The sequence below is a fragment of the Budorcas taxicolor genome, chromosome 4, assembly GCF_023091745.1.
Source record: "Budorcas taxicolor isolate Tak-1 chromosome 4, Takin1.1, whole genome shotgun sequence".
In the NCBI taxonomy this organism is placed as follows: domain Eukaryota; kingdom Metazoa; phylum Chordata; class Mammalia; order Artiodactyla; family Bovidae; genus Budorcas; species Budorcas taxicolor.
Window position 1 is genome coordinate 70,171,868 of NC_068913.1, and position 19,096 is coordinate 70,190,963.

The window sequence follows — 19,096 nt, forward strand, 5'->3', positions numbered from 1 at the left end:
CTCCCCTCCTCACCAGTGCCTCCAGGCTTTGCTCTGTGTGTCACACCTTCCTGTCAGTCAGGGACATTCCATTCAAAATTGAATCAAAAAGCACGAACTTTGAAACCAAAGACTGAGGTACCAGTCCAGCCTGCCGTTTCTAACTGGGTGTCCTTAGACAGGTCCTTCACCTCCTGAACCCCAACTCTTCCCTTTGCAAAACTGGGGAAACAGAGGTTGGTTCCATGAAAAATACATCTCCACATTCCAGGCTTACAGGAGCCACCCCACCACCACCACCTAAATGGCAAAGGCATCTCCTAACTCCTTCCAGTTCCAGAATGCAAGTGTCAAGCAAAATTTGCTCATTCTTAGGTAGCTACGATTTTTATTAAAAGAAGTCCAGTAGGCACAGGTAAGTTTAGGTATGGAAGTATATGCCAGAAGTTAAGGAACAAATGATTTAAAGCAAAAGTAGGCCAAATTAAAAAAAAAAAAAAAAGCACAGGCGTTTTGGCTATCGTGCCTTTGTGCATCCCTCAAAGCTTCATATTGTGCCCATTAGTGCAGTAAAAATGAAAGTGCTTAAGTGAGAACTAGGGTTGGGCAGAGCCTCGAAGCCATGGGACTTTGTAACCAGAGCATCAGTGAAAACAGTAATCATCCTAACAGAATGATTGCTTGGCTGAATCCCCACTATAAATCCCCCCCTGGCACGTTCCCCCAGCATCCCAAGTCCTCTGACCTTTGTCCTTGGGATGCAGATCTTTGCGGGTGTTCTCTCTTCTAAGAGAGCAAGTTCATCCAAATCAGAAATCTCACCCAGTCAATTTTTGTTTTAAAATACAAGGGCGATGTTTTTGCAGTTCTGGTCCCTGTGCTGTCAGCCTTCTCAGGAGCACTAGCCCAAAGGAAAGGCCGGCACTTCCGGGAGAACAGCCACCACTGCTCTAAAGAAGCCACGGCTGTGGGTTTTTCGTCTGCTTTTCTAACTGAACGCCTTCAGGCTTTCCCTTTAGTCATGAGAATGCCGTCTTCTCGACCCTTCAAGAGAGTCAGCGTGGGGAGAGCTGCTGGCCTGTGGCAGGTTTTCTGTTTTGAGCTTAAGCACTTGTCTTTTTCAGTTGGCATTGCCAAGGCTTAGAGCTGACTTGTGGAAAGGAAAGGGCAGGGGTGGAGAGATGAAAATGAACCAGTGCTTACGCCACAGCATAGACTTACCCTGCTGGAGTCCCCGGCTAGCAGCCCTGGAGAAAGAGACCTGTGAGATAAACCACTGAACACCTCTCACTTCTGCGATGTTAACTTGAGGGTGGAGTCAAGGGCTTGTCAAGTTCCTTCTCGTTGCAAAATTCCGACTCACCAACTCACTGTTTCCCCAACCCTGCTTCTGGGAGGACACATGCCAGCCTGTCCCCAGACACCTGCTCTGGGCCCACGGGGTGAATTCTTGTGACTCGCATGCTTTCCTCACACCTACCTGCTGCAATCGCTCCCAGCTACAAAAATGGGTGTTGGGGGTCTTTTTCTTCTCTTACACAGAAGAAATGCTTTATAATTTTTTTCTTTAGAACATGCTGCAGAAATGAACATTTTATGGATTCTGGGTGATGAGGGCTCAGAACCAGGAGCCTGACTTAATTCTGGGTTCTCCCTCTGCTGGCTGGAGCCCAGCAACCCCTCTGCTAGACTGACAGGGCAGAGATCACACGCGCCTCCAGGATCACCTGCTCAGTCAAGATCAGGGTTAATGAATGAGCATATGCATTCCTTAACACCCCATGCTGCTTTCCTGGAACAATCCAAAAGCTCACCTCAATGTGATGTCCTCAAAGGTGGCAGTGATGGGCCTGTTTGACCCCTCCAGCTGGCCTGAAGGGCAGTGGGCTCCAGAGTAGGTACACAAGACAGTCCATAAGGTGGAGGAAGGAGATGTGGAATCTTTACACTTGCTAAGTAAAATATTTCTCATGTTGTTATGTATATTTATTAAACTATCAAGATTGCCAGGAGAAATATCAATAACCTCAGATATGCAGATGGCACCACCCTCGTGGCAGAAAGCGAAGAAGAACTAAAGAGCCTCTTGATGAGAGTGAAAGAGGAGAGTGAAAAAGCTGGCTTAAAACGCAACATTAAAAAAACTAAGATCATGGCATCCGGCCCCATGGCAAATAGATGGGGAAACAATGGAAACAGTGACAGATTTTATTTTCTTGGGCTCCCAAATCACTGCAGATGGTGACTGCAGCCATGAAATTAAAGGACACTTGCTCCTTGAAAGGAAAGTTAGGACCAGCCTAGACAGCATATTAAAAAGCAGTGACATTACTTTGCCAACAAAGGTCCATCTAGTCAAATCTGTGGTTTTTCTAGTAGTCATGTATGGATGTGAGAGTAGGACTGTAAAGAAAGCTGAGCGCCAAAGAATTGAGGCTTTTGAACTGTGGTGTTGGAGAAGACTCTTGAGAGTCCCTTGGACTGCAGGGAGATCCAACCAGTCAATCTTAAAGGAAATCAGTCCTGAATATTCATTGGAAGGACTAATGCTGAAGCTGAAACTCCAGTACTTTGGCCACCTGATGGAAAGAACTGACTCACTGGAAAAGACCCTGATGCTGGAAAAGATTGAAGGCAGGAGGAGAAGGGGGCCCAGAGAGGATGAGATGGTTGGATGGCATCACTGACTGGATAGACGTGAGTTTGAGCGAGCTCCAGGCATTGGTGATGGACAGGGAAGCAGAGTCGGACATGACTGAGCCGCTGAACTGACTAAACTATTTTATCCTCATCCTTTTATTTGCTTATCTGTTTTACACAGTAATATATTAGTAAATGTTGTTGTTCAGTCATTCAGTCATGTCCGACTCTTTGCGACCCCATGGGCTGCAGCATTGCCAGGCTTCCCTGTCAATCACCACCTCCCGGAGTTTGCTCAAACTCACGTCCAGCAAGTCAGTGATGCCATCCAACCATCTCATCCTCTCTTGGCCCCTTTCTCCTCTTGCCTTCAATCTTTCCAGCATCAGGGTCTGTATGTCATTTATATTCAGTATATTCACTCACACTCCCCTTCAGGAGGCAGTGACCAGTTTTTTATTGGCTGGGATATAGGATCCAAGAGCTGTTCGCCTGCTGCTAGGAGAGCCAGCCTTGCTCCATCCTGCTTTCCTGAAATGAGGGATGGTGTGGGGAGTGGCAGGATTATTTAGCAAAGGGTGATAAGTGCTGGGAATCCCTTCATTCAGATGTTTGAGATGGCAGATAAAGCCAAGATTGAAACCGAGCCAGGTTGGAGTGGACTTTTCTCCTTGGAAAGACATGAGCACACGAGTCAAATAAAGCAGAGCGGGTGGGCCCAGATACTTCTTAGCTAAAGCTGTAACTTTCATTTAGGTTAGCGTTTCCTAGGGTTCAAAGATGTGTGAAAAGAGCTTAAGAGCAGTAGGTTTGGGGCCCTCAGATGTTTTCTGAAGACACTGTGGGCCCTGCTGACAAGTTTTCTGGCTGTGATCACCAAGTGGATGCCAGCATCGGAGTATGTGCCGCTTTTTGGAACAGCAGCCCCTCGACTTGCAGGAGGCCCTCTCATTGCAGGACGCGTCTCATGGCTGGGGACATTCCTCTTATTTGATGACAGGGTGGCACTTGGAGTGGGCTTACTCCCTGGTGGCTCAGTGGCAAAGAGCCTGCCTGCCAGTGCAGGAAACACAGGAGGCTTGGGTTTGATCCCTCAGTTGGGAAGATCGCCTGGAAGAGGCAATGGCAACCCATTCCAGTATTCTTTCCTGGAACATCCCATGGACAGAGGAGCCTGGCGGGCTACAGTCCATGGGGCTGCAGAGTCGGACACGACTGAGCAACTTAACAGTAGCACTTGGAGCACAGGAATACAAGAAACAGCAGATTCCCCACCCCCACCAGCTCAGCTCAGTTCAGTCGCTCAGGCGTGTCCAACTCTGTGACCCCACGAGTCGCAGCACGCCAGGCCTCCCTGTCCATCACCAGCTCCCGGAGTTCACTCAGACTCACGTCCATCAAGTCAGTGATGCCATCCAGCCATCTCATCCTCAGTCGTCCCCTTTTCCTCCTGCCCCCAGTCCCTCCCAGCATCAGAGTCTTTTCCAGTGAGTCAACCCCCTACCTCCTCTGTTTTAAAAAAAAGCGAGTACCCTCAAGAAAGCATGAGGGAACAGTGGATGAAACTTTTCATGTGAACTTTTGCCTATTTATTTACCAAATACTTTTTTAATGCTTATGCTATGCCACTGTTCTAAATCCTTTTAAAAGCAGGAACTCAATTGGCCCTCACAACAACCTTAAGAGGTAGTAGTATTATCAGTCCATTTTACAGATGCGGAATCTAAAGCTCAGAGAGGTTACATCACTTGCCTGGGGTGACACAGCTTATCTGCCGCAGCACCACGGATCACACGGGCTCCCAGCCTGGCCCCTGTAGATGTGTCTGCGTGAACAGTCCTCCGTGAGCACCATGCCTCTCTTGTGACATGGAATCCTTCTTGTAGTTTTTCTACTGGAGATCCCCAAACCTCCAAATTTTCTTATTTTTGTTAGGTTTCACAACAGTCGTTTCTAAAAAATAGCATTTTACATGCAATATTATAGGGTCGTATTATTACAAAAGTGGTATTATACTGTCTTTGTTTTTATTTCTTTTGGCTGCACTGGCTTTTCACTGCTGCACAAGAGCTTTCTCCAGTGACAGGAGGGGCTTCTCTTTGTTGCGGTGCACGAGCTTCTCACTGCAGTGGTTTCTCTCACTGCAGGGCACAGGCTCCAGGCTCGCTGGCTCAGCAGTTGTGGCACACCAGCTCAGTTGCCCTGCAGCACATAGAATCCTCCCAGACCAGGGATGGAGCCCCTGTCCCCTGCGCTGGCAGGCAGACTCCCATCCATTGCACCACCAGGGAGGCCCATAGCCTCACTTTGGCTTCCTGTGCCAGGTGCTTTATCAACGTTAATTTTAACCCTTGAATTAAACTGAAGGGAAGAGGGACCTCCCTGGTGGCCCAGTGGCTAAGACTCCGTGCTCCTAATGCTGAGGACCAGGGTTCGGTTCCTGGTCAGGGAACTAGATCCCACATGCTGCAACTAAGACCTGGCTCAGCCAAATAAAGACATATTAAAAAAAAAATAAAAAAAAAAAAAAATAAATAAACTGAAGGGAAGAGTCTTTCCCCCATTTCACAGAAGAGAAAGAAGAGGCCAGGTAGTCACTCAGCTGACTGTCCAGCCAAGGCATGAACCCAGGGCCGTGCACTGCTCAGCTTCTGTTACAGGACAGAACTCAATAGAATCAGACCCTTCTCGATCCCCATCCCAGGCAGGCAGTTTCACAAAGCACCCAGAGGACCCTGTGGTGTGTGAGCACGCCTATACTCGCAAAGGCATCCTGATGTGGATGGTGACTTGTGGTCCCCCTTCCTGCAACACTTGGGACTGGATGCTGCATAGTTTCCAAGCAGCTGTGTCCACAGGATCAATCCCTTGGTCCTGGCCCCTTTTGATCCCGAGGGGTTTTGAAGTTTTATCTTCTGCTGGGCTTCATTAAGCCCTCGGTTGATCTGAGGCTTTCTTTCCCACCCCCTGTACCCCAGTTGTAAATGTTGTGCAATTTTCAGTATTCAGGTTAACAAATTAGCCCAATTAGATGGGTAAATTAGTCATTCTCACTTTAAGTCCTACTGGAAGAGCTTTGCGAAACAGCATTTATAGTTTTCTAACAAGCAATTTAATGGACACTGGCATGTGGCATTTGTTTTAAGAGTAAAATGTCCTAAACAGTGTCCTACTGAAAAACAGATTTTGAAATTTGCTCACAGACCGACTCAGGGCCTCGGCAGAGTGGCACCCGTGTGCTGTCTTGATCCCTGGGGTCTCCAGCCAAACACAGCGGGGCTTACTGAAACCCACGTTGAATACCAACGCCTCATTTTTGCCTGGTTGTTTTTCTGCACCGCCTGAGTTTCTAAACAGGCTGCTTTGAATTCTGAGTGGTAGATAGTGGAGGACCAGAAGCATGGAGGTTGAGAAATACCCTCCTCCCCCCACCCCACCCCCCAGAGAGCTGCTGGCATTGGAGGCCAGGAAAACGTCACCTGGGGAAAACTGACTGCTTTCATCGCTAATTGAGAATGTGTAAGCTCTTGAACCACACGGTGCTCAGTTTCTTTGTGTGTATGAGAATGACAGTCCTCCTCACCTCACAGGGTCACCAGAGGGTTAAATGAGATGATGCATCTAACATGCCTGAAACATACGAGGCCCTCGTTCACCTTGAGGTCCCTTCCTCCCTTCCTGGATCCTTTTAAGTGTTCAACTCATGCTGGCGTCATTCCTGGCTTGCCTGGCTCTTCAAACAATCTTATTAATGCCTATTAAAATGAAACCCAATAAAAGTGCCAATATTTGGTGTTGAAATAATTGATGTAGCAGAGGGAGCCCACAGTGAGCACCCAGGCAGGCCCCTGCTGCAATTTAGCTTCACACCTGGGGATGAATTTCACAACTGTAATTGCTACCATATAATTCTTATTAATGTTGTGCTATAATTCCTATTTATTCCATGAGGCTTGTAAATGCATTAGAACTTGTCAACATATTATTTTACACTGTTTATGATCTGTAGAATTATGTCCTTCAGGGTTGTATTGTGCAAAAACTCCACATAAATGGCTGTAGACCTCGTTAAAAAAAAAAGTGGGGGGGGGGTTGCTTGTTGAAGTGGTTCTCCATCCCCTCCATGCTGAGCAGAAGTTGGTGAGGCAGATTTTTAGTTCCATTCTGAGCAGAGCTCTTAACCTTGGGGTACAAGGGGATCCTGGCATGTGTCTGAGCTCTCTGCTGCGGGGGCTCAGCCGGCCCTCCCTCCCAGGAAAGGTGGTGTGTACTGAAAGGCAGGTGCTATTCGCTGGGGACAGGTGTGGTAGGGAATTGTTGGGTCTTCCTCTAGTTGGACCTGCATGCTGATGACAACATCGTGCCCCCAGAGCTCTGGGTGTTTCAGCTGCCTGCTCCCTAGCTTGGGGTAACCTCCCTTTAGTGCCACATTTCTTCGTGGTCTTCCCAGCTCAGCTTATAAAGAAAAAGATCTGAAATGAATTCCCACTGAAGTGTAAATACCTAGTAAGTGTAAGATGTAACCCCTCCCACAGATTTTTGTATTTACTATGGTGATAAAGCATGAAAACGAAGGGGACAGAATTCTGCTCACTGAAGTGTCATGTGCCTCCTGTGTGTGTGTGTGTGTGTGTGTGTGTGCATGTGTGTGTTGGGACAGGGGTCTATCTGTCGTGCTCGGTTATAGCAGTCACCTTTGCTGAAGAGTTGCATTCAAGTTTTTGCACAGCTAACTCCTTACCATGAACCCTTGTCTCTCTGATGGGAAAACAGATACCCTCCCCCTCAGGGCTGTCCTCGGGACTAGATGCCCTTGCAGTCCCTGGGTGCCCTAGATGTCCTCTTCCAGGGCAGTCGGAGCTGCCTGTCCCTTCACTGCCATGCCTCCTGTCCTGCAGGGACACTCCTGACGCTCCTTGCATTTCTGCTCTGGCCCTGCAGGCAGCGAGTACGACGAGGAGGAGGTGGATTATGAGGAGTCAGATAGTGACGAGTCCTGGACCACAGAGAGTGCCATCAGCTCTGAAGCCATCCTCAGCTCCATGTGCATGAACGGAGGGGAGGAGAAGCCTTTTGCCTGCCCGGTTCCTGGATGTAAAAAGAGATACAAGGTAAAAGAAATACCCTCTCGCTTGGCATAACCAGATGGAAAATGGCAAGCCGTGTCAGTTGAGTCTGGGGAGAGGTGCTTCCCTCTGCGGAGCCGATTGGGTGTATGGCCGCCCTCAGGTCAGGGCTAGCTCTGGTCTCTGGGTGGGTTTTCCCCTTTGCTGATCTGTGTGGGAACTATAGGTCAGATTTTTTGTTGTTGTTGTGGGAGGATCATGTCTTCGATATTCTTCAAATTCATGTCAAATCAGGCAGAATATCAAATGTGTCACCTGTTTGTTTGCCAAACACCTTTCCCTGTGGCTGGATCTGCAGGTGGTTCACAGACCACTTTGAAGTCTTAAAGCCTACAGACGGTTCACAGAGCTCTTTCGGAAAACATTGTAGGGTATTTTCTTCCAGCTAAGGAAGCCCTTGCCCACGTACCCCCAATGGCATGAAAAGAGATGAGGAAAAGGGGGGCTTTTGATATTTTTCACACCTAACCATCAGCTCTAGCTTCAGCAAAGTCTCTGTAGACGGCACAAAACCTGTGTCTCTGCAGGCCTGACTCTGGCTGTCAGAGGAGCCAGGGGCACTAAATTCTCTATTGAGAAAAACTCCAAGGGACAAAACACTGAGAAACACCCACACATGCAAGTGTGGGTCTAGAGGACATTTCAAGAAAGCAAATCTGCAGACTTTCCCATGAAGCATTAGCAGCTCTTTTAAATCCAACTGTGAAAAAAATAAGAATCAAAAACAGATTCAGTGCCTGTGGTGAGATGCTAATTTCCCCAAAGCTCAGCAGATTGACTATTTCTAAAGAAAGGCTTGAAAAATATGATAGCATAAGCACTTCCTGTATTATTCCCTCAATATGTCTCTGAACACACACACACACACACGATTATTTTAGTATTTAGTTCCTGCTCCTGATATTAAAGCATAAAGCACAAATGTATCATAGGTAAGTGGCTCAGGGTTTCACCAACTCTGCACACGGTTAAATGTTTATCATGGAAAGTCCAGATGAAACCCCAGGATGGAGATGTGAGGTCCCATGAGTGTGCCCTGATGCACTGTGCCGTGTCCCCAGTGCACACGTACATTCTTGTGGGTCAGAAGGCATCGTGGTAGTGGGGTGGGGGTAGGAAAAGAATGAAATGGTTACCTCGGGAAGCCAGGAGCCCAAGGGATTGTTCAAGAAACTAGTTTGTCCAGAGGACAGCTCTGCTTGCAGAAAGGATTTTCTCTTCTCTATGTGAAAATGGAGAAAGCTGGACAAGGACACTGCTCTTGTGTCCCGCCTGCCCTTGGATACGCCTGCCCTCCATGCTTCTCGGGAGCTGGTACACCGTGCTTCGCTGTCTTGCTGCCTTCTCTCAAGGGGTGAGAGGTGTCTTACACATCAGCTAAGTTAAAAGAGGGAGCAAAGTAATAACCCAGACTGCAACTGACTGAAAAACAAAAAATAAGGTAGGGGAATGTAAGCTACACCCTTTTTTTAAATAAAGGGAATGTAAGCTACACCCTTTATTTTGGCCGAAGAGGGTGAAGCCTTCTCTCTTTCCACCTCTGGCTTCATTCTGTTTTTACATCCCTTTCGCCTGGTCACTTCTACTTTCTTGTCATTACTCTTTTGCTTCTATTTTTCTTGAATTTCCAGTAGTTTCTGCCTTCCTGCAGTTTGTTTGCATCTAGGTCGATGAGGGCTTTGGGGGAGTGTCCTTTCTCCATCTAAGGCCCAAAGAAAACTGCATGAAACTTGGGCTGTGGAGGCTGCCTGTTTCAATACCACAGACTGGCAAATGACATGGGTGGCGATTAGTGATCGTGATTTCCATGAGGGAAGTGTGAGTTTCCTTTCCTGGGCCAGAATACCAGGTAATGGTGCAAGGGACACCAACAAATGCATAACTGCTTCTCCTAACCAGCTGCTTGAGGTAAAGGTAGTCATATTACCTAACTCTTTAGTCTCACTCTCTCCTGGGAAGTCACCGGCTGCAGGGCAGTGGTGTTCTCTAGTGGAATTGTTTCACCTTCTTTACTGCATGGTTGTTGGATTGGATTTTGGTGAGAGGAGGGCATAATGAGCTAGTGCACTGTGGTGTCAGGCAGAATCCACAAGGGCTGCCATCTTGTTCATCCCCACGGCCAGCTTCAGACACGTCTCAATCCTTGCCCTGCCTATTGGCAGGGGGTTTCTCATCCACGAGGCTCTTGGGCACTGACTCAGGATCAGCTCTTCTCACCATTTCAGTGGCATTTGCAGAACTGAAAGAAGATGAGCATCTAACTGCCCAGACTTCATATAGAGTAGGGCACAGGAGCCAGCAGTACAGTGGTTTCCCATGTTAATTCTTTTGCCTCTAAATGCCCCCCTTTCCCTCCTCTCGTTGTCTTCATTCCCATTTCTCAAAGGACAGCTCAAATGTTTGTGGGAGCCCTTACCAGCTTCCCAGACTGAAGTTCCCCCTCATCCTAAAGTTCTGTCATCTGACCTTTCTATCTCATCTGTTCACAGGACTGGCAGAGCACTTATGATCTTATTAGCCCAAGTGCTTACAGCTCAAAGACCCTTCTGCATGCAGCTCACATCCAGAACATTAAGTAAATACCCTAAGGATAAAGGGATAAAGACAAAATGCATGAGGAAGAGGGGGGCAATGTGGGCTCCCCACTGACTAACGGAACCCCAAAGCTGCAACACGATTCATTCTTCTGCGCTCCTCGCAGACATTCCAGGCCAGGAGCACAACTGATTCCATCCACCTTGGTTCTGCACCAAGTTTCTCTGAAAGAGTCCTTGGCTACACAGAGTACACAGCATTTCAGCAGCATAAAGCAAGCTTGGTCTCTGGCATCTATGTAGATTACACAGTCAAGCACACATGTAGCTCCAGATTTTCCCAAGAAGGACACTTCAGCCTTTCTCCCCTTCAGTGGATCTTAATCTCCTTGCCTCTCCTCCTTGGGAAAATCTGGATCTTAATGCTCCCTGAGGGTGGGAGCATAACTGACCTTTCTGGATAAAACTTGGCAGAAAATAGAGCTTTTAAAAATGTTCATATTCTTCAGTTCCATAATTTTCCTAGAAATTTATGCTATTTTCAAAAAATATTGATGAGGGAATCCAATCTTGTGTGTGTGTATATATATATACACACACATACATACATACATACAAAGCAAAAAATACTGAAACACCTCAGATGTTAAACTGTGACTCTGTTATACATTCTTAGGCTTCTCTCTACTTTCTCCATGTCTACAATTACCTACACTGAACACACATTACGGTCATAACCATGGGAGAAAAAGACCTGGTTCCCACCTGACTTGCCCTGGACATCCCATGTGCTGCTATGTCAAGTATGACAGAGGAAGACTTGCAGTGCCGTCTCCGGGGCAGGTGGGGTGTCACCATGCTGCTCCACATGCCTTCACTGTTTTAGCTTAAATGGCAACCCACTCCAGTGTTCTGGTCTGGGAAATCCAACGGACAGAGGAGTCTGGCGGGCTACAGGCCATGGGGTCGCCAAGAGTCGGACACGACAGAGCAACTAACACTTTCACCATCTCCAAGCCCAGCTTTGGTTTCTTCATTTTTCTTCCACATCAGATACCCAAATGACTTCATCCTCTCCTTTGTGTAGAACATCAAGGTTCACAGGAAACTGAAAGTTAGGATTTTATATGGTACACATTACATATTGTACTTACACAAGCCTGAATACTGACAGAGATCAAATAGTTAAGGCATGGTGGCCCAGTGTGTGGTGTCCTAACTTTAACTCTCATGATTTGATTTGGAGTAGAATTTTGTTGTTCAGTTGGATCAGTTTCCTCAGCAGGCAGGGAGTTCCTGGCATGGAAAAGAACCAGTGCCACCTCAGGTCCTCCTCTGTACCTAATGCCGTGCCCCTTCCTGGGTCAGATCACTGTAAGTCATAGACAGTTTTCTCCAGACTGAGTGTCCTAGTCCTTCCCAACTTTTAAGAATTTTTCAGGGACTAGCAGCTGGCCCTGCTAATTAACAGCACGTTAGGTGCGTGGACTCTGGGGGAGAAAGGGGCTCTGGAGCCAAGCATCCCTGGGTTCCCATTTCGGTTCTGTCTCTTACCAGCTTCGTGACCTAGTCAAGTCAACTTATCTGAGTGTCAGTTTTTAGTTAAAACCTGAGTGCTGAATAAGACAGTAGATACCAAGTGCTTGGCATGAGGAAAAGTTCTGTTAGTGACGTTCCTTGCCCTGTCAGAGCTTAATCCTCTTTCTCCTTTTCAGAGATCAGAGGATTTAATAAGCATTTCAAGTTGCCTGACATTTATTTTTGTCATTGTGAATATTTTTGAAAGATCATTTCAGGATCTCTGCAGTTAGGAGCTTCAGCAAAGCTTTTGTGTCTTGGAAAGTGAAGTTCCCATAGTTATCTGTGAATGAACAGATAGGGAAATGTTACATCTGATTAGAGATATAACTAACATCTGTGAGAAGGCTGTCCCATGACCCTTGTGAACATTTTAAGTCACAGCAACAAAGAGAGATAGTTGGTAAGGTAGTTTATTTTAGGCTCTTTGGGGTCAACCCAGAGCTGCCATGTTTCCACACGTGTAGCTGGCTTCCTGATTTTTCCAGAGTAACAAAGCTGACGTATGCATCAGTCCCACAGCCACACACAACACAGCATTTACTTTCAAGCTGGGTACAGACCACAGATCCTATTGGAATCACCTCAACCCTGTACATGACCTTCCCCTGCTGAACTCCAGATCTGGATTCACACTGGACAGGTTTCCCATGGCTTTAGCAATTTCTAGTTTCACACCTTGCCTCACTTATTTGAAAAAAAAAAAAAAGAAAAAAATCCTCAGCCTGGATGGAGTATCTTAAGTTCTGGTCCTGTTGGAGTTGCTAAACACACAGGGGTACCTGGATCTATAACGATCCTTCTTACAAGTTCCCTATGAAATGTTTTAGTAACTCCTCATCCACAGAAAGCCAAGGTACTCCATTAACTATTGGGCTGATAGACAATGCTTATCTTTGTATGTTGGCCCTAGCTAGGTGGCTCTCACCTGGGTCTCTTCATGCCACTGCAGTGGGGTACTAGCTGGGGGCTAGATACACAGGTCGGCTTCTTTACCCATGTGCCTGGGCTCCTGGTAGGATAGCTGGAGTGGCAAGGGGTTGGTCGCCCTTAATGGGTCGGATTCTGCACGGTCACTGCTCTCTCCACACCCTACCACGGCAGTCTCCTAGTTGCTAGCATGCCTCTAGAAGACCAGTGAAGGGCTTCCTCACCCTGCATGCAGGGATTAATGCAAGACCCACAAGGGCTGAAGAGGCAGAATGCTGACAGCTGGGCCTTTAGGGAAGAAGTTTTATCTGTCCTTAAGCTTCAACTCACCAGACAGACTACAAGATTCTTTTAAGCATAGACAACTGGTTGCTATCTGTTGCCCCTGGGTTCAACAGTGTCAAAAGGATTCTCTTCCATAGGACTTATAAAAAGAATTAATGTGCATGGTGCATCTCCAATAGGGAAATACAGTGATAACCACTGAACATATTTTGTTTCATGGCAAATCTCTCAATTTCTTCCAGAATGAAGCATGTTCTAACAAACTCACTCAGATACTTGTGGAGCATCTACTATGTGCCAGGCACTGTGCTTGATGCTCATTAAACAACAGCAGTTTGTTCCTATTCTTTGGGAGCTCGACAAGGGCATCCTGTGAAGTAGAAGATGGTTATGTTGGAATCCTTTAGTTGGGCGTAGGACTGGGCTCAATGGGCCTACACTCAGGTAATACTTTGAATAATAGCCCACTCTTCTGGTGATTGATGCTCAGCAACTGAAGCCTTTTCTTGTTTCCCCCTAGTGCTCAACCTAACAGTAGCTGACCTGGAAGTTAAGATCCATGTTCTAGTACCACCTCTGCCATTTGTTCTTCCATCAGTTTACTAAATGCCCCAAGTCTGTTTACTTGCCATTTAACTGGGATAAAGGAAAAGTAATTTGGTTAAATCTATAGTGATTCTAGGCATGAAGTCTTAAACAGAATGTGCATGTGAGCTAGCAAAACCAACGAACAGAAATCCAGATAGCATGCAGATACTTCATGTATCACTTAGGATTTATATGCCAATTTGAAGTTTGGAAGTCTTCTGTTGCTAAGAATTTCAGAAACTGACATTTTCAAAGTTCAATATATGCTTGGAATGTAGTACATAAATAAAAGCAGCATCCTGTCTGCCCACAGGTGCTTAATAACACACAACTGTACTGGGGCAGGATTTAAATGGGCAGAGATACAGGCTTAATGCAGAGTAGAAAAAGAACAAAAATTCTCTAAGTAAGGTAGGAATTACCATGATTGGCTGGGAACAAGACATGCTGAGTTTCCAGTCAAGAATTTATACGTCTAGAACTTTTATTACCCTTTGTTTTCTTTTAGATTTTTTTGTTTTGGCTATCTTGGATAGATTTATGTAATTGTTCACTGGCAACATTCTTCAGACAGAACTATGCCTGTACAGTCAATGAGTCTTAACTATGTATTTTATGTAAAACTCAAACTCGGTACTTTCAGAGTAACTGAGGCCTACCTGAAATGGCCTTGGGGTAGCTGTGTGCATAACCCTGTCTGCACAGACCACAGTGAACACACTGGACTGCTTTGGTCACAACTGGAGTTAACAAAAGCCTGTTCTGTATACAGTTGCCATCTGAGAGATGTCCAGTTGCAGTCAGACCCACACTAAGGTTTTCCCCATCAGACAGTTGGGTGACACCATTTAACAGATGATATTTTTGTCTTCTCCACAGAATGTGAACGGCATAAAGTACCATGCTAAGAATGGTCACAGAACACAGATTCGTGTCCGTAAACCATTCAAATGTCGTTGTGGTAAGAGTTACAAGACAGCTCAGGGCCTGCGGCATCACACAATCAATTTCCATCCCCCGGTGTCGGCTGAGATTATCAGGAAGATGCAGCAATAACATGCTGGTCGTAACTGTGCCAAGAAATCCTCACCAGCAGTTGCTGATTTTGAAAACAGCCACCTTTTTTCAGGGGAAGCATTCAGCAACCCTTTAAAGAATTACATGCATGCTTTAAATTTTTTCTGTAATTTTGGAATGATGTATCTTTGTAGAGTTAATGATTTTGTACATTTGCACATGTAATCATCATACCCATTTTCATTACTTTGATATAAGGTGCTAAACAAAACAAAAAGCTCTAGGTTCTTCAGCACATTTTCCCCAAACCAAGATTAAAACTGAGGGCATGATGCATATTGTTTAGTTGTATTGCAGTGGTATCAGCTGGGAGGGGGGAGGAGGGGCTAGCACTGAGGTTTTTGTTTCCCCCAAGATTATAATGTGATTGAAGTTTTCAACACATCAACTCATTGTGTTCAAAACCAAAATAATACCTTCATTATCCAACTGGTTACCATGCCTTACATAATGGAGTTAGTACTTGTGAGTAGAAAGACTTTAGGTAACGGAAATATAAATAAGAATGTTTAACATAATATGCTAAAAATATTTTCATATTTAAATAACATACATAAAGGGTGTGCTTTCTGTGTTTTATATTATTGTGCAAATCCTTTTGCCCTTTAAAAGGCTGAGAATCTTGCCATCTGACTTCTCATTTTAGAGTTATACAATAGCATTTTTGTACAAAAGTCTATTCAGTTCACGCATTAGTTTACCATTCATTGAGTGCCTGCTGGGTGCAAGGGATTCACTTATGCCTATTGATATCTGTGGACCAAGATACTAGTTTAGTTAAATACTTTTCCCTTAAATCTGTTAGGAAACACTTTGAAATACTTAAGTGCAAATTTTTTGTGTGTAAAATTTAGTTCTATCTTCATCTTTAGGTGAAGTTTTAAAGCACTTTGTAGTTCTCTATTGCCAACAGATTAATGTTTTATGTGTTGCCAATTCTTGCAACCACTGCCCAACCAACCTGTGGGTTGCAAATAAGAAAATTCCAAGCACGTTTCAAACAGGACCATTTTATTAAGACCCCATCACCTCTTCATGCTCGTTGTGTTTTTAGAATTTTTTTAAAGGCACTTTTCCCCATCACATTGTAGATGTCTGTATTCTCATTGGAAACGTCTGTTTAGCTTTATAAGACATTTTGCTGAAATATGAAATTGAGCCTTATTGACAATTAAGTGCTTACTGCAGCAGGTGGTCAAACAGTGACTAATACATGACCCGTTAAGAGTGTAACTACGTCTGGACCATTCCTGAAGTTTTTCTTAGCAACAATACCATCATGCCTGGAGTGGTCATTTCTCCCAAGTGCTATTCCTTAAACATGAGTTTACCAATTGCCTAATTATGCAATAAAAATTGCTTTGAGATGGCTAACTGCCCACAAAACTGGTGAAAATCAAACTCGAAATGCTTATAAAAAATAACTTTCTTCCTATGTTTCCATTTGTTGAAAGTCTTACAGATGGGAGGAAGCAGATGTCCCTCCTCAATTTTTCAGATGTTCTGAAAGGAAGACAATTCTGTTAGCCAGATGGGTAAGCTTCTATATCATTGAGTCCCTCATAATGAGGGAATTGAAAGTATTTATAGACACTGCCCTCTAAAAATTTCCTCAGATCTCTTAAGAGTAGTCTTGGTCCTGAACGTACAGTGTTACCCTTGTGTTAAAGGGTGATCCAGACATGAGAAGCAACTAGTTGGTGCATAAGACGGCCCTACTTGGCTATTTCATATCTACCTACAATTGACCAAAATTTTTTTAGGCCAACAATTATCATCTAGCTTTGCTCCTTCTAATGCAAGAAACTTGTAGGCTGGGTCAGTAGTTCAACTGCTAAACAGTCATTAGTCATTGTGCATGTTAGATTTCTTTCAACTATAAAACAAATTCCAGTTTCTATTTACTTATTGTGACAGTATTACTAAACAGGTAAGGATGGGAATATTTTGTTATACCGTGTATAGTGAATGTATTGTACTGTGTCTGTGAAAACTGTGCTTTAAATTATATTTTCATATGTTTTGTTTGGGACAGAGCACATTAAGTTTGAAAGCAACAGAGGTTTGTTTGTTTTAGAACTGAAGGCAACTAAATAAAATTCCTGTCAAGAAAAGCTGCTTGTAAATGAAATCACATTTAAAATAAACTGCCTCTGACCCAAAATAAACACGGCTCTTTATTTTATTTTCATTAGCATCCATTATCAAGGCCAGCATCCAGTTTGCCACAGAAACGAACATCCATTCAGGACCTTGCTTTTAGGCTGCCCATTTTTTGGATTCAGCTGACACATGTAGATGTCATCGATGTTTTGCATGGATCACATTGTTTTTTCTATCAATAGTAAACTACTTGTAAGCCTGGGGCTAGAAGCTACTTAAAAATAGGTTAGTATGAACAATTTCATTTCACTGGTAGTAAGTAGTCTATACTGTTCAAAGTATACTTTTAGGTTAGCATGGTCTACAATTATTATCTGTTCCTACTGTTGAACATATTTTACCTGACTATATTCTGCTTAGCTTATAACGTTTTAAGCCTGAAGCTTAAATCCTGTGTGGATTCCTCACAACAGCATCCCAGATCTGCCATGTCCTAACATCTGGCACCTGACTGCCTAATACTGTTTTGCCCTGGACTCAAACCTTTTAAAGGAGTTCAATGATACACAAATACAAGTCAGATGGTGTATATACAATTTACATATAGCACTTCAAAATGCCCTATACTAAGTGTTAGGTTCATATCTTAGATAACTAGTATGCTTAAGACAAGCTAAAGTATTTTAATAACTATAAAAAGAAAAATCACAAAGTCTGTATTTTAAATTCTTAACATTTATATTCTAAAAGAGTACTATATTTAAGAAAATTTAAGACCCAGGACCAAAAAGACATTCAAGATGATCACAAATAGATTTGACTGAAATTACATACCTCTAAAAATGTGTCCACTTTAATGTCAATGCTATACACATCAATGACATAAAAAATACATCAGTTTGATTTGGGTTTATGCATTACATGTTTAATCACTTACTGAGAACATTTTTTTTTAAGTTATACTCTTATCAGGAAAATGAGGGGAAAAAAATACATTTTCTGTGATTTTTATGCCACAACCACCACTGTTCAGTAGATCATTTAATATAAAGCAATTAGACCAACATATCTTGTTCCATTTCCCCATCAGACAGAAATACAACTTTAGGATGGCTTTAAAATAATTATTCAGGTATTCTAAAGTTTTTCAGACATGAAATTAGCAAAATATGCTTTCTATTAATTCCTAAAGCAAACATCTGAAATATAAAAAGGATAGTTGCTATCATTGCTATCTTGCAAACATGTGATCTCATTCTACATGCAGCTCCCTTTCTAAAGAAGTTTAAAAAATTTTTTCATGGGCTAAATTATGAAGTTTCTGTATTCAAAGAATTACTTTGCAAGACTTATGATAAATTCTTTTTACTACATAATTTTTAATAGTCATGCTTAAACAACAAGGTCAACAGAATCTCGTAAATATTCTGCTAAATAACACTATACATCTTTTTTTTTCAGTGTGGTGACACTAAAATAATCCCTATTTCCTTCATTCATATAATTTTGCACAATGGGAAATAAATATACAAACACACAAGAATTTCCTAAGCAGGTTAAGATTAACAGAGGTTAAAATTACATTTATTGATAGTGATAAGCCAAAGACTGACCCTGACCCTAGTAACACCAAACTCAAAGTAGCTCTTGGTCAAAAAGTGCGCTAGAGGGTACACAAAAGTGACACCTGTGGTCTCCTTAGTGCTCTATTTGAGGTGATTTTTTTTTTCAACTGTTAAACTGTATTATTAACTCCTAATACAAAAGTAACTAGTCAAAATTTAAAACATTCTGATCAAAATGGGTCTGTACATGCCTTTCAAACACCTGCTGGTCATAGTCAGGAGGGAACTGCTCGCTGCACATGGGGCACACCTTCCAGTGACTTTCAACATGTTCTTCGAATTTGCTCTGATCATAGTTGGGAGGGAACATTAATTCACAGAGTGGACATTTCTTCTGAACATCAAAGCTTGAGGAAATAAAATGAAAGAATTACATGTCTGATAATATTTCTAACAGCAGTAATCTTCAGATATGGCAAGACTGCATTTATCTAGTTAATATCAGTATCAGCTTAACTTACCTTGAAACTCTTCAGTTACTCCAGGAACCTTTTTCTTGGTCCTAAAAGCTTGCTATTGACAACTGTGTAAACCACTTATAAAGACGCTAAATTTATTTAACAACTAGATTGACAAAAACCTTTTCTCATCAAATCGAAGAAATACAATCACATTATGTGAAATGAGGCTC

The 19,096-nt window shown here is 43.7% G+C and overlaps 2 protein-coding genes across 2 annotated transcripts in view; one reads left to right on the forward strand and one right to left on the reverse strand.

Moving 5' to 3' along the window:
- The window catches only part of JAZF1 (JAZF zinc finger 1), a 331,735-nt gene extending 316,546 nt beyond the window's left edge, over nucleotides 1-15,189 (forward strand). Inside the window, exons 4-5 of the mRNA XM_052638820.1 lie at nucleotides 7,561-7,730; nucleotides 14,540-15,189. Of these exons, the coding sequence (XP_052494780.1) occupies nucleotides 7,561-7,730; nucleotides 14,540-14,716 (347 nt within the window). The 3' untranslated portion in view covers nucleotides 14,717-15,189. The remainder of the gene's footprint in view (nucleotides 1-7,560; nucleotides 7,731-14,539) is intronic.
- A 2,321-nt stretch (nucleotides 15,190-17,510) lies between these two features.
- Nucleotides 17,511-19,096, reverse strand: part of TAX1BP1 (Tax1 binding protein 1) — an 89,826-nt gene continuing 88,240 nt past the window's right edge. Inside the window, exon 18 of the mRNA XM_052638454.1 lies at nucleotides 17,511-18,812. Coding sequence (XP_052494414.1) covers nucleotides 18,611-18,812 — 202 coding nt within the window. The 3' untranslated portion in view covers nucleotides 17,511-18,610. The remainder of the gene's footprint in view (nucleotides 18,813-19,096) is intronic.